The sequence below is a fragment of the Leucoraja erinacea genome, chromosome 16, assembly GCF_028641065.1.
Source record: "Leucoraja erinacea ecotype New England chromosome 16, Leri_hhj_1, whole genome shotgun sequence".
In the NCBI taxonomy this organism is placed as follows: domain Eukaryota; kingdom Metazoa; phylum Chordata; class Chondrichthyes; order Rajiformes; family Rajidae; genus Leucoraja; species Leucoraja erinaceus.
Genome location: NC_073392.1, coordinates 36,512,633 through 36,532,447, shown reverse-complemented (window position 1 = coordinate 36,532,447; position 19,815 = coordinate 36,512,633). Strand labels below are relative to the sequence as shown.

At 44.0% G+C, this 19,815-nt stretch overlaps 2 protein-coding genes across 8 annotated transcripts in view; one reads left to right on the top strand and one right to left on the bottom strand.

Moving 5' to 3' along the window:
* The window catches only part of LOC129704819 (uncharacterized), a 61,550-nt gene that overhangs the window by 13,519 nt on the left and 28,216 nt on the right, over positions 1-19,815 (bottom strand). The gene's annotated exons all lie outside the window — the stretch shown is intronic.
* The window catches only part of fbxw12 (F-box and WD repeat domain containing 12), a 33,791-nt gene that overhangs the window by 8,788 nt on the left and 5,188 nt on the right, over positions 1-19,815 (top strand). For 2 of the 3 annotated variants that reach the window (XM_055648183.1, XM_055648184.1), the window contains exons 2-6: positions 3,049-3,086; positions 6,308-6,471; positions 7,766-7,887; positions 9,796-10,005; positions 12,167-12,328. In XM_055648183.1, coding sequence (XP_055504158.1) covers positions 3,049-3,086; positions 6,308-6,471; positions 7,766-7,887; positions 9,796-10,005; positions 12,167-12,328 — 696 coding nt within the window. Of the gene's footprint in view, positions 1-3,048; positions 3,087-3,559; positions 3,645-6,307; positions 6,472-7,765; positions 7,888-9,795; positions 10,006-12,166; positions 12,329-19,815 lie in introns of those variants that run through there. The other variant, XM_055648185.1, reaches the window with a different exon arrangement.

Genomic DNA, 19,815 nt, shown 5'->3' with positions numbered 1-19,815 from the left:
CCTCCCCTCCCCCTTTATTAATCTTTATTTCCTTCACAGGGGACAGACTAATGACTGACGTCTACTACAACATCTACTGACACCCACAGTTATCAGGAATATATTTCCTGCCATCCTGCCTCTTGCCATCCTGCCCTTTTCCATAGTCTGAATTGCTCCCATGATGAGACTTTCCACTCTAGGAAATCTTAAATGTCCTAGTTTTTTAGTAAACATTGTTTCTTCCCCTGCTGTCATAGATAGATCCCTCACCCGCGCCTCCACTGAGCCCCGCAGCTCTTCTATTGCTCCCCCTACACTCCAGACGGAAGAAGAACAGAGTTCGCCTGGCCCTCACCTTTCAACACACATTCCTCATCATCCTCTGGCATTTCCGTCACCTCCAACGTGGTCCTTCCACCAGTCACATCATCCCATCCTTTCCCCCTTCGCTGAGACTGCTCCCTCCGCCACTTCTTGGTTCACTCATCCCTTCCCACATAAACTACCTGCTCCCCAGATACTTTTCCGTGTAACCACAGAAGATGTACCAACTGTCCCTATACCTCCTCCCTTGCCTCCATCCAGGGACACCAGCAGTCCTTCCAAGTGAGATAGAGGCTCATGTGCTCTTCCTCTAACCTCATCTACTGCATCCCGATGTGGCCTCCTGTACGTTGGTGAGACCAAGCATAAATTTGGCGAGTTTTTCACCGAACACTGGTGCTTGCTCCTCGAAGGCCTACTGAATCTCCTGGCTGCTAACCATTTTTAGTCCATTTCGCATTCCCATGCTGTCCTTTCTGTGCCGAGCCTCCTCCATTGCCAAAGTGTTCTTTTTTTTTTGTAAACCAAGATCTGCAGTTCCTTATTTCTACATTCCGAATCCCACACCACCAATTTTGGGAAGTTACATTCCTACAACCATCAGATTATGGAACCTACCTGCTCAACTCTAATCTTATCCTGACCATGGAAAACAATGGACCATCAGTACTGCAATTCACTTGCACATCCGGCAACCTCATCTACTGTAATTCACTTGCACCTCTTCCAACCTTATCTACTGTATCTACTTCAAGATGTGGACTCTTCAAGATGTGTACATTGGCGAGACCAAACGCAGACTGGACGTTCGTTTCGCTGAACACCTTCGCTCAGTCCGCCTGGACCTATCTGATCTCCCGATTGCCAAACACTTTAATTCCCCTTCCCATTCCCACAATGACCTTTCTGTCCTTGGCCTCCATTGTCAGAATGAGGTTAAAAGCAAATTGGAGGAACAGCACTTCATATTTTGCTTGGGCAGCTTACAGCGTGGTATGAGCATTGATTTATCTAACTCATGCATTCCCTCTCTCTCTCCATTCCTCCCCCATCTGTCGCATAAGCTTCTCATTCTCGCCTAGCAAACAGCTAACAATGGCCTGTTTCCTTTATCGTTGTTCCTTTGGAAGGATTTGGGAGGAAGCCGAAGCACTCGGAGGAAACACATAGTCACAGAAAGGACGTGCAAACCACATAGAAAGCAAGGCCAGGATTGAACCCGGGTGTCAAGATAGTGTGAGACTGCAGTTCTATTGGAGTAGCCCTTGATTTTAATCCTGAATTTAATGCTGATAAGTGTGATGTGATACATTTTGGGAGGGCAAATGAAGATTGCTGATGAACAAATTTAATTTGGGGTACAAGATCACTGGATGGTGTGCAGAGGAGATTCACCAGGATGTTGCCTGGATTGGACTATTTCCTTTATGAGGAGAGATTGGAGAAGCAATTTTGTTATACAAGCTTTTCTTTTCACTATCGTAGAATTTATGCTTAATTTGTAGATAATATAATTTATGTTTATGTGTGGTATGAGTCTATGTATCTGTGATGCTGCTGCAAGCAAGATTTTCATTGTACCTGCCCTTCATCGTACATGCCTGATTCAACCCCGAGCAGCTATTTCTGAATAAGTGAGACCAATATACAGTGCCCTCCATAATGTTTGCGACAAAGACACATCATTTATTGATTTGCCTCTGTACGCTACAATTTGAGATTTGTAATAGAAAAAAATCAAATGTGGTTAAAGTGCACATTGTCAGATTTTAATAAAGGCCATTTTCATACATTTTGGTTTCACCATGTAGAAATTACAGCAGTGTTTATACATAGTCCTCCCAATTCAGGGCACCATAATATTTAGGACACAGCAATGTCATGTAAATGAAAGTAGTCATGTTTAGTATTTTGGTGCAATATCCTTTGCATGCAATGACTGCTTGAAGCCTGCAATTCATGGACATCACCAGTTGCTGGGTGTCTTCTCTGGTGATGCTCTGCCAGGCCTATATTGCAGCCATCTTTAGCTTATGCTTGTTTGGGGGGCTAGTCCCCTTCAGCTTTCTCTTCAGCATATAAAAGATATGCTCAAATGGGTTCAGATCGGGTGATTGACTTGGGCAAGCAAGAATTGACCATTTTTTAGCTTTGAAAAACTCCTTTGTTGCTTTAGCAGTATGTTTGGGATCATTGTCTTGCTGTAGAATGAACTGTCGGCCAATTAGTTTTGAGGCATTTGTTTGAACTTGAGCAGATAGGATGTGTCTATACACTTCAGAATTCATTATGCTACTTCCATCAGCAGTTGTATCATCAATGAAGATAAGTGAGCCAGTACCTTCAGCATCCATACATCTACTGGAATACATTGCTAATGCCAGTTCCACACTGACTGGTAATCTTCCAGGCCAACTCCTGGGAACAAGCGGGTACTGAATTTACCCATAGGTCAGAAAATACACAAAAATATGATAAACCTGATATAATATTTCGATAGTATTGTATTCAATGGCCTCAAAAATACATAATACTGGGAGGGAAGAGCAATTACTAAAAGTAGAGAGGAAATTAGTTCTGCCACATTCATAGGAATTAACATTAGTGGTATGTCAGACGTCTAAATTTATAAATCTGACAACGTAATCCCAGAACAGCCTTACAACCAATTGCAAATTCTGCACATTGTCACATTTGTCCCAAATCTCTCAGTAAATAATTCTTCATTTCTTGTATTTACAGGCTTGGAATGATGCTGCGGAAAGTAGCTGGCTGTGGAGGTGAGGATAAATAATGACTACGTTGTGCAAATGGCCATCTTTATGCTACCCGATGTCCCTTACTACTCGCTCTAGGGTATTAGATGCTCGCTGTAGGGCACCCTGTGCATTTAGTAGTTTTTACTGTCCTTTATTATTCACCATGACTGATTGCAACCTGCATTGTAGATACTGCACCATTTTGCTGCCAGTGCACTATTTTCCACCCCTTCCCTTTGCTTAAGGAATGTTATGCCCTTTATTACTGCATGAATAGTGAGCTCTCGGCAATAATATGAGAAATCGCATTTGCCATTGTGGAGGCTGACCTTTAGATACCACAAACCCTTTATAAATCGATGCTTTTAAAGTGTAGTTGTTGTAATTCAGGAAACAGTCCACTAACAATTTGCTACTAGTTTCCATGGTGTTAGCCGAGTGGCAACGTTGGTCAGGGCTTTGAAGATAACTTTCCGATTTTACTGTATGTCCATTTGCCAGAGTAGACGTTGGTCTTTCCGAAGGCGGCTCTTCAGCAGAACAGTATTCCCTCAATGATGCACTGCAGTTCAGATTTTGGTGAGGATTTTTTAGGGCGAGGTTTGTATATACATTCTGCTTTGCGGTGAGAGAGCTAACAATTGAGCTATGACTAACATACCATTATTATTGTTTGTATTGTGCGCCTGTTATAGTTATAGAACATGGAGAACATAGAAGAGGAATAGTCCTTTCTGCCTACAATGTTTGTGCCAAATATCATGCCAAGTTCACTGATCTCATTTGCCTGCACATCATCCGTATTCCTGTGTTTCCTGCACTTCCATGTGCCAATCTAAAAGCCTCTTAAACACCAATACCGTACCTGTCTCCTAGCAATGCATTCCAGACTCCCACCACCCTGTGTAAAAAAATGCCCCGTGTGTCTTCATCAAACTTTTCCCCCCTTTCACCTCATAGCTATGCCCTCTAGTGTTGTACATTTCCACCCCGGGGGAAAAGGGTGCGACTGTCTACTCCATCTATGCCTCTTATAGTTAAATACTTCAACCAAGTCTGTCCTCAACCCCTAACGTTCCAGAGAAAATAATCCGTCTATCCAACCTTTCTCTGTAGCTGAAAACCTCTAATATAGGCAGCATTCTGGTAAACCTCTGCACCTTCTGTAAAGCTACCACATTTTTCATGTAATGGGGTGACCAGAACTGCAATGTTCCAAATGTGGCCTAACCAAAGTCCTTTAGAGCTGCATCATGACCTCCTTACTCTTATATCCAATGCCCCTAGCAATGCAGGCAAGCTTACCATTTGCCTTCTTCATTGCCCTATCTACTTGTGCTGTCACCTTCAGTGAACAATGAACTAGGAGCAAATCAGCGCTGTTAAAGATCTTGCCATTAAATGTATACTTTCCCCTTACGCTTGCTTGTGTTCAACTCAACCTGCCACTTCTACGCCCATTTTAACAGCTGACCTATATCTCGTTGTATCTTCTGATAGCCTTCTTCACTGTCTGCAACTCCTTCCGATTGGCCTTCTCTTCTATTTGCATTGTTGTAATTGAGGTTATCCTTCTCTGAGCAGCTGCAGTTTTGCCAGGTAATGGTCTGAATGAAAAAAATCTTAAGATGGGCACAGCTTATGTACCTGTAGAACAATAAGGAGATGAAACTTTAATTCTGATTCATGCAGCTCAGCTCCTGATTGTAAAAAGGCATTGTAGTGAAGTCCTAAAATGTAAATTCTAGTGTTCCCCCTCTATTGATCTCCTGAACATAGTTGTATTTTCTGCCAATTTTACATGAAGATTTCACTGACCTTTCCAAAACACTCCTTAGTGTTAATTAAATGATATATGGCCGTAAATTATGGAATAAAGCAGAAATATTAAGATTTTTACGGATGTGGAATTGTTGAATTTCATTCCTTTTATTGTAAATTGAGCTATATTTAAAAAAAAAAATATCTTTTAGATGTCAATATGCCTGGCAAGACCACCATTTATTGTTCTTTCTTATCGTTGCCATTGCAAAGACTATGGTGAGCTGCTTACTCTAACAGCTGTAGTAGAAATGCTCCTAGAATTGTGTTGCAGAGTTCCATGTTCTTGATACAGTTACAAAGGAAGGGTTATGCATGTTCAAATCAGTGCAGTGAGCAACTTGGGGATGTTGTAACAATTAGTCTGTTGTTTTTATTCTTTTGACAGCTATAACTTTGGAAAGCATTCCTGCGAATGCCTGAGAAAGTTATTGCAATACATCATGTGGATGGTACACACTGTACTGTTCACCGCTCACACACTATCAGAATGTTGGAATACATGCCAATCAGTAGACTGCTTTATGTTGATTATTGCCAGCATCAAACGAGACGAGTGGAGTGCATTCTATGACACTTCTGCTTTGTAAGTAGCAGCAACAGCGTGTTTTCATCAAATAACCAGCCTTAAGAAATCGTATGAGGAAAACATGCCATGGTTAATTCCCTGTGTTCATGCACATATTATAACAAATAAACTCACAAATATACAAAACCATTGTGAAAGAAATAAACTCAGGGCATCAAAAAACAACAAAAGCTTTATTTTTAGAATTAAAGTAAGCATAACAGAAATCTTTGAGGGACTGAGCTGTGCAGGCGAGTGCCGCGACATCGAGAGGAATAGTTCGGGTACATGCGCACAGTCTCTTACCCAGTGAATCGAGAACCAGAGGATATAGGTTTAAGGTGAAGGGGAACAGATTTAATAGGAATCTGACGGTTACCTTTTTCACACAAAGGGTGGTGGGTGTATGGAACAAGCTGCCATAGGAGATAGTTGTGGCAAGGACTATCTAGACGTTTAAGAAACAGGCAGATGCATGGATAGGACAGGTTTCAAGGGATATGGGCCAAAAACAGGCAGGTGGGACATGAGTAGCTGGGACATGTTGGCTGGTATGAGCAAGTTGGGCTGAAGGGCCTGTTTCCGCGCTGTCATTTGAAGAACATAGTTGCGTAAATAATTACTTAAAAAAATCGAGATCTGAAATTAAATTCACTTGGAATTTATGTGGGGGGAAAAAAGTAAATACAATAATATTCTTTCCTTTCAGCTCGTATTTCTTGACATCTATAGGTGATATTTCTTTGTCATGGAAAATTTACTGTTGTCTAGGAGTACACCCCACTCCCCACAAATAGTAATGTAGGAGTTGTATTTACTAATGTTTTATGTTTTTCCATGTTTAAATGCACAGAAAACTATGTTTGGTGCGATGGATCTTCTGCAGTCTCTCCAACGTGGAAGATGGGATAAATTCCTGGAAGAAGTATTACATTCATCGTTCCAAAATAGAGCAGCACATGGCATCAGGGTGTGGGGGAGCTGATTACACATGCACAACCTTCAGAGGCCACCGTGGTAAATGTCAAACACTTTAGTTTGGTGTTATAAGTCACCATTTTTATGTTTCTGTTTTTAGAGGATAGAATTTTTCACAGCAAGAGTGTAGGCAGGAATGTGAATCGAGCTGTCTACTTAAACACTAAACATTCAAAACACATAATGCAAGAAAATGAGTGGGGTTAGTTTTACAAATTGGTTCAGGCCATTCTGTCAACAATGTCATTAACAAAGTGGAAAATAATGAATGTCAATGGTTTTGTAGCTAAACACACAGGATGACAGCATGTGAATCTTGATATGAAATTAGTTTATTGTAGAAACAAGGAATTGCAGATGCCGGTTCACCAAGGAAAGACACAAAATGCTGGAGTAACTGAGTGGGTCAGGCAGCATCCCTGGAGAACATGGATAGGTGATGTTTTGGGTCTGGACCCTTCTTCAGATCTCACCTGTTCATGTTCACCAAGGATGCTGCATGACCCGCTGAGTCAATCCAGCATTTTGTGTCTTGTCTAAAATAATGTATTGTGATGTTTAGATATAATAAATGTTAACAGGTTAGCCTAGGATTCCTGTCTATCTTTCCCCTTACGAATTCCCGCAGATCTGTATTATTCACATAAAAAATAGTACCACACGTCATTCTCCCACTAAGAAGGAGTCTTTGACAGTTTTTCCATTATTTACCAACAATAACATTTCCAGAGTTCACCTGTTTCTTTTCTGACTGCCGATCTCGTACTGTGGCTCTTGAGTTACTGTCACTGCAGAAAATGCCCCCAGTCCTATCTCCATGGATCCCAGGGCCCTTCTCTGGACTTGGGCTCCAATCTCTTAATCTTTAGTCCTATCCTATTCAAAGGCTCCATTTCTCAACTTCTATTTCTCCACCACCCAAGTCGTACCAGCTTCAAAGTCGTCTTGCTGAGTCTCATTTTCTATACTTGTTTTCACCAAGCACACAGCTAACAATGGGCTGTTGAATTGAAGAGCATATGCTCTGCCACAGAATTCTCTGCCACAGAAGGTAGTTGAGGCCAGTTCATTGGCTATATTTAAGAGGGGGTTAGATGTGGCTAAAGGGATCAGGGGGTATGGAGAGAAGGCAGAGATGGGATACTGAGTTGGATGATCAGCCATGATCATATCGAGTGGCGGTGCAGGCTCGAAGGGCTGAATGGCCTACTCCTGCACCTATTTTCTATGTTTCTATGCTGTAAAGGAAAATCACTCAAAAGCTGTCTGTAAACTGCCACGTTTCTGCAAAGAAATGTTAGTCATGTCCTTCACTCTATTTTCATCTTTGAAGGTAGGATCACGGGATTGCAATACTGGAGTAATCCTGACAATCCGTTTGACACAATGAATGGCAAATCAGTGGTTTGTACAACATCTACTGATTGTACATTGCGTGCATGGAGCATTCAAGAGGTCAGTACACTCTATCAAAAATTCATTTCTTGTTACCAGTTACACTTAATTACCATTCTGGACATGTTCCCCGGAGTGATAGTGTTTTTAGAATATCAAGACTGACGGCTACTCTGAGCTGGGAATCTGCCCTTCCCACTGCTGCGCTGTGAACTGTACCCTCTTTGTTTTGTTTCTGTGGGAATCTCTGTGCAACACTCGAAGCAAATGAATACCTCGTTGTGCACCTTGCTGTGGGGAGACTGCTTTTGACGGGAGTTGGTTTGACACAGGTGAGCAGTATGCTACTCAACATTGTGAGGTGAGGTGGGACTCCGGCTTGAGGAAGGACATTATTGCTATTGAGAGAGTGCAGCGTAGGTTTACCAGGTTAATTCCCGGGATGGCAGGACTGTCACATGCTGAGAGAATGGAGCGGCTGGGCTTGTATACTCTGGAGTTTAGAAGGTTGAGAGGGGATCTTATTGAAACGTATACAATTATTAAGGGTTTGGACACGCTAGAGGCAGGAAACATGTTCCCGATGTTGGGCGAGTCCAGAACCAGGGGCCACTGTTTAAGAATAAGGGGTAAGCCATTTAGAACAGAGATGAGGAAACACTTTTTCACACAGAGAGTTGTGGAATTCTCTGCTTCGGAGGGCGGTGGAGGCTGGTTCACTGGATACTTTCAAGAGAGAGCTCGATAGGGCTCTTAAAGATAACGGAATCAGGGGATATGGGGAGAAAGCAGGAACGGGGAACTGATTGTGGATGATCAGCCAGAATCACATTGAATGCTGGCTCGAAGGGCCAAATGGCCTACTCTCCTGTACCTATTGTCTATTGTCATGCTACCTTCACATGATGGATGTGGTATATATAAAACCTGTTGCTTCTTTGACTGCACAGCCTTCTCCAGCCCTTTGAGCATGTTAAAATATTTAAATCTCTGGACTGAGAATCTTCAGCCAAACAGACTGTGGGAGGGGAAAATATCAGCCTCCATCGTATTCAGCAGGTGGTGAGAGACTAGCATCAAAGTGGTCAGTCAATACATGGAGCAGGTGCTGTCAGTGCCAGACAGTAGCCCATGTGTGGAACTCTGAAGCCCAAATCACAGCACTGACTGGCTGACTGCTTTACACCAGCCCTAAAAAGCAACCACTCCACACTGACGTGTGGTCCACTGTTTGCGAAGAGATCACCAGACAAGGGGATGGTTTTGGCGAAACAATGTGCAACAGGAAGAGCAGAGATTTGCTGAAGGTTCCTGACATTCAGGTCCCTTGCACAGGGGTGGGATGGCAGGAATTTACACCAGGTTCTCAGCACAGTGTATAGCTCAAACAAATTACTTCTAAAATTATCGGGTGGAGGGGGGTACGTATTTCTGAATGTTTGGTCTGGATGGCCAACAGCATGGTAAAGAAAAAGGTACAAGATGAACTATCAAACATCTCTGTACCCTTTCCAGCTTGACAACATCTTTCCTATAACATGGTGCCTAGAACTGAACACAATACTCTAAATGCGGCCTCACCAACGCCTTATACAACTGCAACATGACCACCTCTACTTTACTCATTCTATAATTGTCTTTAGCATAAACAGATCAAATGAGGTTAATATTCAAAGCCACTGAGAAAGATCAAAAAGTATGATACAATTGTGAACAAAACGACAGTCACTTCATACTGGGAATTTCCACCAGGTTAACCTTTTAATTTTGTAAATCTCTGCTCCCTGAAGCATTTAGTATGAAATCCTCTACCAGAAAAGAAGAAGAAAACTGAAAAAGTGATTGTGTGATTAAACTAAACAGTTTCATCCTGTACATTCGTGAAATTGATGATTTTGTAATTTCAATATAAGACCTTTGGCTGGAGGATTTGTCTACATCATTTCATTGTGATCCTTTATTTCAAAGGGTAAACAAGTATGGTCAACACCAGTACAAGAAGAACCTTTGGTGAAATTATTAACCGTTCCACAACAAGGCCTTGTGATCACTGCAGACTCTAAGGGCAATATTAAAGCCTGGAATGGACGAACTGGAGAGGAATTGGCTGTTTTTGCAACTTCATGCACGGTTTATAATTTGGTGGCGTACAATATGGACACCCAGCACTGCTTAATTGTATGTAGTTAATATATTTAATCATTTTAGTGTTCTGGAAGTATGTAATGCAGTTGTTAGTTGGTATAGTCAAAGATAAGAAAAGCTTCTATCAGATGCGAGGTTTACAATTTTTTAGGTACCAATTTTTTTGTGATGTTTCTTGAAATAAATTACCCTTAGTACTGCCATTCAATGTAACCATGGCTGATCATCCCCAATCAGTACCCCCTGTTCCTGCCTTCTCCCCATATCCCCTGATTCCGCTATCTTTAAGAGACCTATCTAGTTCTCATTGTAAATTAATATAATTGAAGATGTGGAAGGACCACAAAATCAAGGGGCAGAAACTTAACAAGAAATACAAGATTGCAAATATTAAATGATTCCCCATCATGCTGAGGAATTGAGACACCTGCACAAGACATAGTTGACTGTATTGCAAAATATTTTGTAAAGTATTGACCTTTTTATTGTCTTTAATGTTGTTATCTATTTTGTCAGATAGAACACATCTGAAGGGTGGGCTATGCTAAAGGCCAAATCTTTGATCCAAAAGTTAGAAATGTATTACTTACTAAGAGTATTTAAAATCTGCTTCACAAACACTATTTAGAATTGGAGTAATATTGGTAAAAATATTGGTTAAAAAATAAATATATTTATTCCACAATATATATATTATTCCACTACATATTCCACAACACAGTGGCACAGTGGTAGAGTTGATACCTTACAGCACTTGCAGTACCAGAGACCCGGGTTCGATCCCAATAACGGGTGTGTCTATACGGAGTTTGTACGTTCTCCCCGTGACTGCATGGATTTTCTCCAAGATCTTTGGTTTCCTCCCACAATTCAAAGACGTACAGTTTGTAGGTTAATTGGCTTGGTATAAATGTAAACTGTCCCGAGTGTGTGTAGAATAGTGTTAGAATCATAGAATCATAGAAAGTAGGTGCGAGAGTAGACCACCAGGTCCGTCGAGCCCGCACCGCCATTCGCTCATGGCTGAACACTAAACAGACACACTTACCCACAAACAGTAGACACAAGACACAGAACACAAGACACTACCCTCCCCTTTTTACCGCTATCACCCCTCTCCACCCCAAGAACCTCGTGATCTCCTGGGGGAGGCAGGGATTGCTCGTCGGTGCGGAGGACTCGGTGGGCCGAAGGGCCTGTTTCCGCGCTGTATCTCTAATCTAAACTAAAGCAAATATATAGCATTTCACTGTTGCAGTTTTAGAAAATTCAGGCATTAAAGCCTATTCCTCTTCTAATACCACAAAACAATCTTTTGGGGACATTAGGGTAATTTATGTCCATCACGATAGTTGTAAATCAAGAACATCTTTCCTTTCATTTCTGGTATTAATCGGAATATATTTTGAGAATTTTATTTCACTTTTGTTCTGGTCACACATACTTGTGAATTCTAAGTATCTTAGATATTATTTAAAATAATTTCCGTATAACTGAGGAAATATACCAGAATAATTTAGTTGTTTAAATTCAATGCTTATACCATAATAAATACCACAAACTTTTCATTTCAAATTTACATTTGGCAGATTAATTATATATTTGGCTAGATTTACTAGAATGTTGCCTGGGTTTCAAGATTTACTAGAATGTTGCCTGGGTTTCAGCAACTAAGTTACAGAGAAAGGTTGAACAAGTTAGGGCTTTATTCTTTGGAGCGCAGAAGGTTAAGGGGGGACTTGATAGAGGTTTTTAAAATGATGAGAGGGATAGACAGAGTTGACGTGGAAAAGCTTTTCCCACTGAGAGTAGGGAAGATTCAAACAAGGGGACATGACATGAGAATTAAGGGACTGAAGTTTAGGGGTAACATGAGGGGGAACTTCTTTACTCAGAGAGTGGTAGCTGTGTGGAATGAGCTTCCCGTGAAGGTGGTGGAGGCAGGTTCGTTTTTATCATTTAAAAATAAATTGGATAGTTATATGGATGGGAAGGGAATGGAGGGTTATGGTCTGAGCGCAGGTATATGGGACATGGGGAGATTATGTGTTCGGCACGGACTAGAAGGGTCGAGATGGCCTGTTTCCGTGCTGTAATTGTTATATGGTTATTAATGATATGATGTTCATCTAAAATTAGATTTAATGAAATTTGCAAATATTGATGTTGTGTTCAATATTTTTATTCATTGCAGGTTGGAACTGGGGAAGGAACGCTTATCACTTTAACCATACCTCAACTTAACCAGATTTCTCGCTTGTCACTGATTGATGTGAACCCAGTGGATTTTTTACTGCTATCACCAGATCATAAATATGCCATCGCTGGTTCAAAAAGTAATGAAGTCCCCACTAAGGTAAACAATTGCTCCACAACCTTTTAGATTTCTGTATCCATATACAATGATGTAATATTAAATATAAAGCTACTGTGAAATGTGCAGCATTCTGAAGCCATTGCATTATACTTCTGCACACCATGGTCTACAGCAATCTGCAATCTATTTGACTGAGGAGATAGTGAAAATTAGATTTGAAGTGAGAGAAATGCTGATGTTACTTGCCCTCTTCTAATATCAATTTAGATAATATATGACTACGAATGCGTATCTGGAACATTATAGCATTCATATATGATTCTCGGCTCTATATTAGACTATAGACAAAATCAGCAATTGAAGTTTAACAATCTTAACAGATTAACATAATTTTAAAAAAAACTACAGGTGATAGAAATATGGGGAAAAAATACTCTGAGCTCTGAGGGTAGAAACAGAATTCATGTTTCAGCTTGGTGACCTTTCATCAACATAATTCCTGTTTATTCTGGGGCTGATGCGCAGCTCAAAGCTTGGTGTGGGAGAAATAAATCCCAGTACAGGGGATAGACACAAAAAGCTGGAGTAACTCCACGTGTCAGACAGCATCTCTGGAGAAAAGGAATATGTGACGTTTCGGATCAAGACCTTTCTTTAAACTGCGAGTCAGGGAAAAGGGAAACGAGAGATATAGACAGTGATGTAGAGAGATACAGAACAAATGAATGAACGATATGCAAAAAAAGTATCAACGATAAAGGAAACAGGCCATTGTCAGTTGTGGGATAGGTGAGTGGTTCCATTGGAATAGGCATTACCTTGACTATGCTGGGACCAGTGTCTCGGTGAATCACAGAAATATGGTTGTAGATAGGGCTTTAAACTATCTTGGAGGGGGAGGGCTCTAAGAATGGAAACTTAAATAATTCAAGAGGAATTGAAAACTAGCACAGAATAGAGAGGGGAAAACTGAAACTCAGTGATGGGCCTAGGCAGACGATAGAAACAAAAAAGCAAAAATACAAATCCAGAGTCGTGGAAAGACTGCAAACAAAATCAAAAAATAATATCCTTTATTTCAATGCACATAGCATTTGCAACAAGATAGATGAGTTGATAGCACTGATAGTAACATATGAGTATTATGTAATAGCTAATACAGAAACTTGGTGGCACGCTGGCCAGGACTGGCCAAAGCAGTTCTGATATAAAGGGAAAAGAAGGTAGGGTAGTGTGGAATTAGTTTGGATTGAAATGAACAGTAGCGGTCTCGCGTGGAAGTCGTCTGCAGCTCCCCAAAATGTGGCCTCTCAATAGGTCAGAGCATAAAGGGGCAAATGTCAGGGGCAGACAAAATGCTGGAGAAACTCAGCGGGTGAGGCAGCATCTATGAAGCGAAGGAAATAGGCTACGTTTCGGGCCGAAACCCTTCTTGGCGGGGGCATGTGTGAAGACAATTGCAATTATCATGGAAGATTTTTATCTACGTATTGAATGGACGGATGGAACTGGCAAGGGCAAGATAGACGATGATAGTGGAATGCATCAGTGATTGCTTTTTAGAACAGTACATTGCAGAGTCTACCCAGGAATGGGCTGTTCTAGATATGGTCTTATGTAAGGGAAGATTAAAGATCACCTCAGGGGTAATGTCCACTATATATTCCAAATTAAGTGAGAGGATGATCCATAACCAGTAAGGGCACACTGGTATAGTTGCTGCCTCACAGCGGCAGAGAGCTGGGTTTGATTCCGACTACGGGTGCTTATCTGTACTGAGTTTGTACGTTCTCCCCGTGACCTTGTGGGTTTTCTCCGAGATCTTCGCTTTCCTCCCACACTCCAAAGACGTACAATTTTGTGGGATAATTGGCTAGGTATAAATGTAAATTGTCCCTAGTCACTTTTGGACAGTGTTAATGTGCGGGGATCGCTGGTCGGATTAGTCTTGGTGGGCCGAAGGGCCTGTTTCCGTGCTGTATCTCTAAACTAAACTAAACCAGTGTCTTCAATTTAAATAGAGGTAATCGTAGGAGTCTGATGGAGGAACTGTCCAAAGTGGGTAAACAAGCTGAGAGGCAGGTCAGTAGAGGAATAGTCATAGATATTTAAACAACTGGTCTACAATGCTCAGCAAGAGTTTATCCCAATCAAAAAGCGGGATATCAGGATAAAGAGGCACAAACTGTTAGTGAAGGAGTTAATGAAGGAGGGAATGGAATAACGTTAAATTGAAAATTAATGGGTATATAAAGCGGCAAGAGCTAGTGGTAGACTCGAGGACGATCAATAGCAGAAGATATAAAAGTTCATAATAAGGTGAAAAATTAGCTTTGAGAGAATTTGCATGTAAATAGACAGGAAGAATTGGAAGGAAAAAGGCAGAGTGTGAGGAAAGACTGTTGGGTTGAATTGCACTTATTTTAATGTAAGAGGTCTGATAAACTCAGGCCGTGAATAAGGACTTGCGACTGGGATGTTGTAGCCATTACAGAGACGTGGTTAAGGGAAGGAAAGGCCTGGCAACTAAATGTTCCAGTGTATAGATGCTTCAGGAGAGATAGAAGTGGGGGTAAAAGAGGAGGAAATGTTGCTTTATTGATTAAGGAGGATGTCATGGCACTGGTCAGATGATATTATTGATGTTTGAGAAGGAACTGCAGATGCTGGAAAATCGAAGGTAGACAAAAATGCTGGAGAAACTCAGCACGTGAAGCAGCATCTATGCAGCGAAGGAAATAGGTGACATTTGGGGTCGAGACCCTTCTTCAGACTGGTGTGAAGGTGGGAGGGGGGGGGGGGAGAAGAAAGGAAGAGGCGGAGACAGTGGGCGGTGGGAGAGCTGGGAAGGGGGGGGAGAAAGTAGGAGAAGTCAATGTTCTTACTGAAGATATTATTGATGGTTCACCCAGTGAGGCTATATAGGTGGAATTGAGAAATAAGAAAGGAATGATTACCTTGTACTACTGGCTCCCAAATAGTCTATGAAAATTAGAAGGGCAAAGATTGCACCCAGCCTCAGGATGAATAAGGTTGTAGGGCATTTTAACTTTCCCAATATTGACTGGGAATGTCATTGTTTTTAGATGGGGCAGAATTGGTTAAATGTGTTCAGGAAAATGTCCTCCGGCAATGATAGAGGGTCCTACATGGGAAAGGGCAATGTTTGATCCTGACTTAGGAAATTGGGAAGGGCAAATGGATAAAGTCTTCATGGATGAACCGTTTAGGACCAACAATCACTGTTCTATTAATTTTAAGGTAATTCTGGATAGAGATAGGGTGGGCCCACGAGTTAGAATGCTAAATTGGAACAAGGCCAACCTTGAAGGTATTCTATTAAACTAGAATTCACTCAAGTTGATTGGAGCAGGATGAAAGGAAAGAAACGTACGGAAAGTGAGGTGTTTCTAAAAGTGTGCTCACAAGAGTCAAGGATCTACATAATTCCTTTAAAGTGAAGAGCAAAGCAGGTGAGCAAAGGAAGCTTGGATGATGAATGAAGTTGTGGCTTTGGTCAGGAATAAGGAGGCAGCATGGGAGTGCTATATGCAGTTGGGATCAAGTGTATCCCTGGAGGAGTTTCAAGAACAAAAGAGCAATCTAAAAAAGGAAATCAGGAGGGCAAAAAAGGACAGGAAATAGCTCACAGATAATATTAAGGAAAATTCCAAGAGATTTTATAAATATACTAGACCAAGTGCAGACCCGTTGGGTCTGTTTCCCCAACGCGCGTTTGCGGGGGGGGGGGGAGGTTGCGGCATCACACTCACAATAACCACCCCCCAAATACACGGGAGGGGGGGGGGGAGGAGGAGGAGGAGGGAGAAATGGAGGAGAGATTTGGGAGTGATTGGGGAGTGAGGGGGTAGGGGGGATGAGAGAGGGGGAGGGGAGTGGGGGGAGAGGAGAGAGGGGGGGGGAGAGAGGAGGGGTAGAGTGGGGAGGGAGGGGGAGGGAGTGGTAGGGGGCGGGGGAAGAGATTGGGATGGGAGGGGGGTAGGGGGAGAGAGAGGGGGGAATAGTGGTGAGGGAGGGGGGAGGATAAGAGTGCGGAAGAGGGGCAGAGGGGTAGGGGAGTGGTGGAAGAGGGACAGGGATGGGGGAGGGTGGAGGGGGGGGGGGGGAGAGGGGGGTGGGGGGGGAGGGGAGGGGGGGGGGAGGGAGGGAAGGAGAGGTGGGGGTAGGGAAAGAGAAGGGAAGGGAGGAGGGGGGGAGGAAGGGGAGAAGGGAGGGGGAGAGGGAGGGTGGCGGGAGGGCGTGGGGAGGGAGGGGGGAGAGAGGGAGAGAGGGGGAAGAGTGGGGAGGGGGGAGGGGGGGGGGTAGGGGGGGTGGTGGAAGAGGGACAGGGGTAGGGGGCGGGGGGAGATGGAGGGGGGTGGGGGGAGAGAGGGATGGGGGTGGGGGAGAGTGGGATGGGGGTGGGAGCAGGAGGGGGAGGTGAGGGGGGGAGAGAGTTGTGGAGGAGGGAGGGGGAGGAGGGGGGAGGGGGGGGGGGATGGGGGAGAGGGATGGGGGTGGGAGGAGGGGGGAGGGAGGGGGAGGAGAAGGGTGTGGGGGAGGGGGGGGGGAGGGAGATGGGATAGGGGAGAGGAGAGGGGGAGAGTGGGGAGAGGGAGGGAGAAGGGGGAGTGGTGGAGTGTGGGGTGGGGGGGAAAGGGGGAGAGAAGTGGAAGAGTGGGGAGGGAGGTGTAAGGGGAGTGGTGGAAGAGGGGTAGGGGGAACGGGGCGGGGGAAAGAGGGAAGGGGATGGGAGAGGGAAACATAGATATTAAGTGCAGGAGTAGGCCATTCGGCCCTTCGAGCCTGCACCGCCATTCAATATGATCATCCAACTCGGTATCCTGTACCTGCCTTCTCTCCATACCCCCTGATCCCTTTAGCCACAAGGGCCACATCTAACTCCCTCTTAAATATAGCCAATGCACTGGCCTCAACTACCTTCTGTGGCAGAGAATTCCAGAGATTCACCACTCTCTGTGTGAAAAATGTTTTTCTCATCTCGGTCCTAAAAGATTTTCCCCTTATCCTTAAACTGTGACCCCTTGTTCTGGACTTCCCCAACATCGGGAACAATCTTCCTGCATCTAGCCTGTCCAACCCCTTAAGAATTTTGTAAGTTTCTATAAGATCCCCCCTCAATCTTCTAAATTCTAGCGAGTACAAGTCGAGTCTATCCAGTCTTTCTTCATATGAAAGTCCTGACATCCCAGGAATCAGTCTGGTTAACCTCCTCTGTACTCCCTCTATGGCAACAATGTCTTTGGGAAGGGAGATGAAGAGGGGGAGAGAGAGGGGTGGGGGGGGGAAGGGAAGGGGAAGAGGAGGAGGGGAGGGGGGGAGAGAGAGCTGTGGGGGAGGTGAGGAGGGAGATTGGGTAGGGGAGAGGGAAAGGGGTGAGGTGGGAGGGGGGGGGGAGTGGGGGGAGGGAGAAGGGTGGGGGAGAGAGGAATGGGGTGGAAGGAGAGGGAGAGGGAGGGGGAGGAGAGAGGGATGGGGAGGGGAGAGTGGTGTGGGGGAGGAGAGAGGTGTGGGGGAGAGGGGAGGGAGGCAAGGAGGGAGATGGGGTAGGGGGAAGAGTGGACGGAGGGGGAAAGAAGGGGGGGGGGAGAGAGGGAGGGGGGGTGGGGGAGAGAGGGAAGGCGGTGGGGAGGGAAGAGGGAAGAGAGGGATGGGGGGGGAGGAGGAGGGAGGGAGGAGAGGGGGGAGGAGAGAGGGGGAGAGAGGTATGGGGAGGGGGAGAGATGTGGGGTAGGGGAGGGAGGGGTAAGAGTGTGGAGGGAGGGGGAGAGAGGGGAAATAGTGGGGAGGGAGAGTGGAAGGGGGAGGGGTAGGGACAGTCCATCTGTTCCCCATTCCCTTTCACCCCCAATCCTCTTTCTCTATTCCCACACATGTGATGACGCGCTTCGACACGGGCTGCGGGGGTGGGGGGGGGAGGGGCTGATGACGGCAGAGCTGTAGACGTATATGTGGATTTCAGCAAGGCATTTAACAAGGTTCCGCATGGTAGGCTGCTCTGGAAGGTTAGATTATATGGATCCAAGGAGAGCAAGCTAACTGGATAGAAAACTGGCTTCATGGAAGGAAGCAGAGGGTGATGGTGGACGGTTCACACTGGAGGCCTGTAACTAATGGTGTGCCTCGGGGTTCGGTGCTGGGTCCATTGCTGTTTGTAATTCATATCAATGGTTTGGATGAGAATGTACAAGGCATGATTAATAAGTTTGCAGATGATGCTAGAGTGAGTGGTTTTGTTGTGAAGATAATTGTTAAAAATTGCTGCAGGATCTTGATCAGTTGCACAGGTGGGCTGAGGAATGGTTGATGGAGTTTAATAGTGCGAGATGGTGCATTTTGGCAAGTCAAACCAGGGCAGAACCTACACAGAGTGGCAGGGCTCTATGGAGTGTCGTAGAGCAGAGGAATCTAGGAGTGCAGGTACATAGTTCCTTGAAAGTGGCGTTGCAAGTCAATGGCTTTTGGCACATTGGCCTTCATCAGTCAGAGTATTGAGTATAGAAGTTGGGAGTTGTGCAAGCCATTTAGGGCATTGTGTTCAGTTTTGGTCACCCTATTATAAGAAAGATGTCGTTAAGGTGGAAAGGATGCAGAAAAGGTTTATGTTGCCTGGACCAGAGGGCCTGGGCTATAGGAAGCAGGCTGGGACTTTATTAGTTGAAGAACAGGATGAGGGGTGAGCAGTTCCAACAAGTAGTTGAATGGCAAAAGGTATTTTGGCTGTCTTGCAAAGGGGCTGGATATTTTTAAGGCAGATATTAACAGATTCTTGATTAGTAAGAGTGTCATGGGTTATGGGGAGAAGGCAGTTCAATGGGGTTGAGTGAGCAAGATAGATCAGCCATGATTAAATGGCAGAGTAGACTTGATGGGTGGAATGGTCAAATTCTGCTCCTGGAATTTATGGAGCTTAAAAATTGGGAGGTTTTGTTGCAATTGTACAGGGCATTGGTGCGATTTCTTACCTGGAATCGTGTGCAGTTTTATCTATAAAAAACAATAATAGAAGAGGTGGCTGAGGCAGGAACTATCCAAACATTTAAGAAGCAGTTTGACAGGTACATGGATAGGACAGGTATGGAGGGATATGGACACAACGCAGGCAGATGGGACTCATGCAGCTGGGAAATGTTGGCCGGTGTGGGCAAGTTGGGCCGAAGGGCCTGTTTCCACACTGTATCACTATGACTCTATAGGAGGCAGTACAAAGAAGATTCACGCCATTCCTGGGATGAGGAGGTTCACATAGCAACGGAGATTAAATATTCCTTGGAGTTCCAAAGGCCTTATTCATCATTATAAGATCCAAAGGGAGTTTGGCAGTGTGGATGCTGAGATGTTTTACTAGTGGGAGACTCTTGAATAAGGGGACGCGTCAATTAAAACTGAGGAACATAGAAATATCTTCATTTGGAATGTGGTGAATCTCTGGAATTCTCCGCCGCTGTGGGTGATGGAAGTTGGCTCATTATAAGTATTTAAAGTGGGGATGGATAAATATTTGA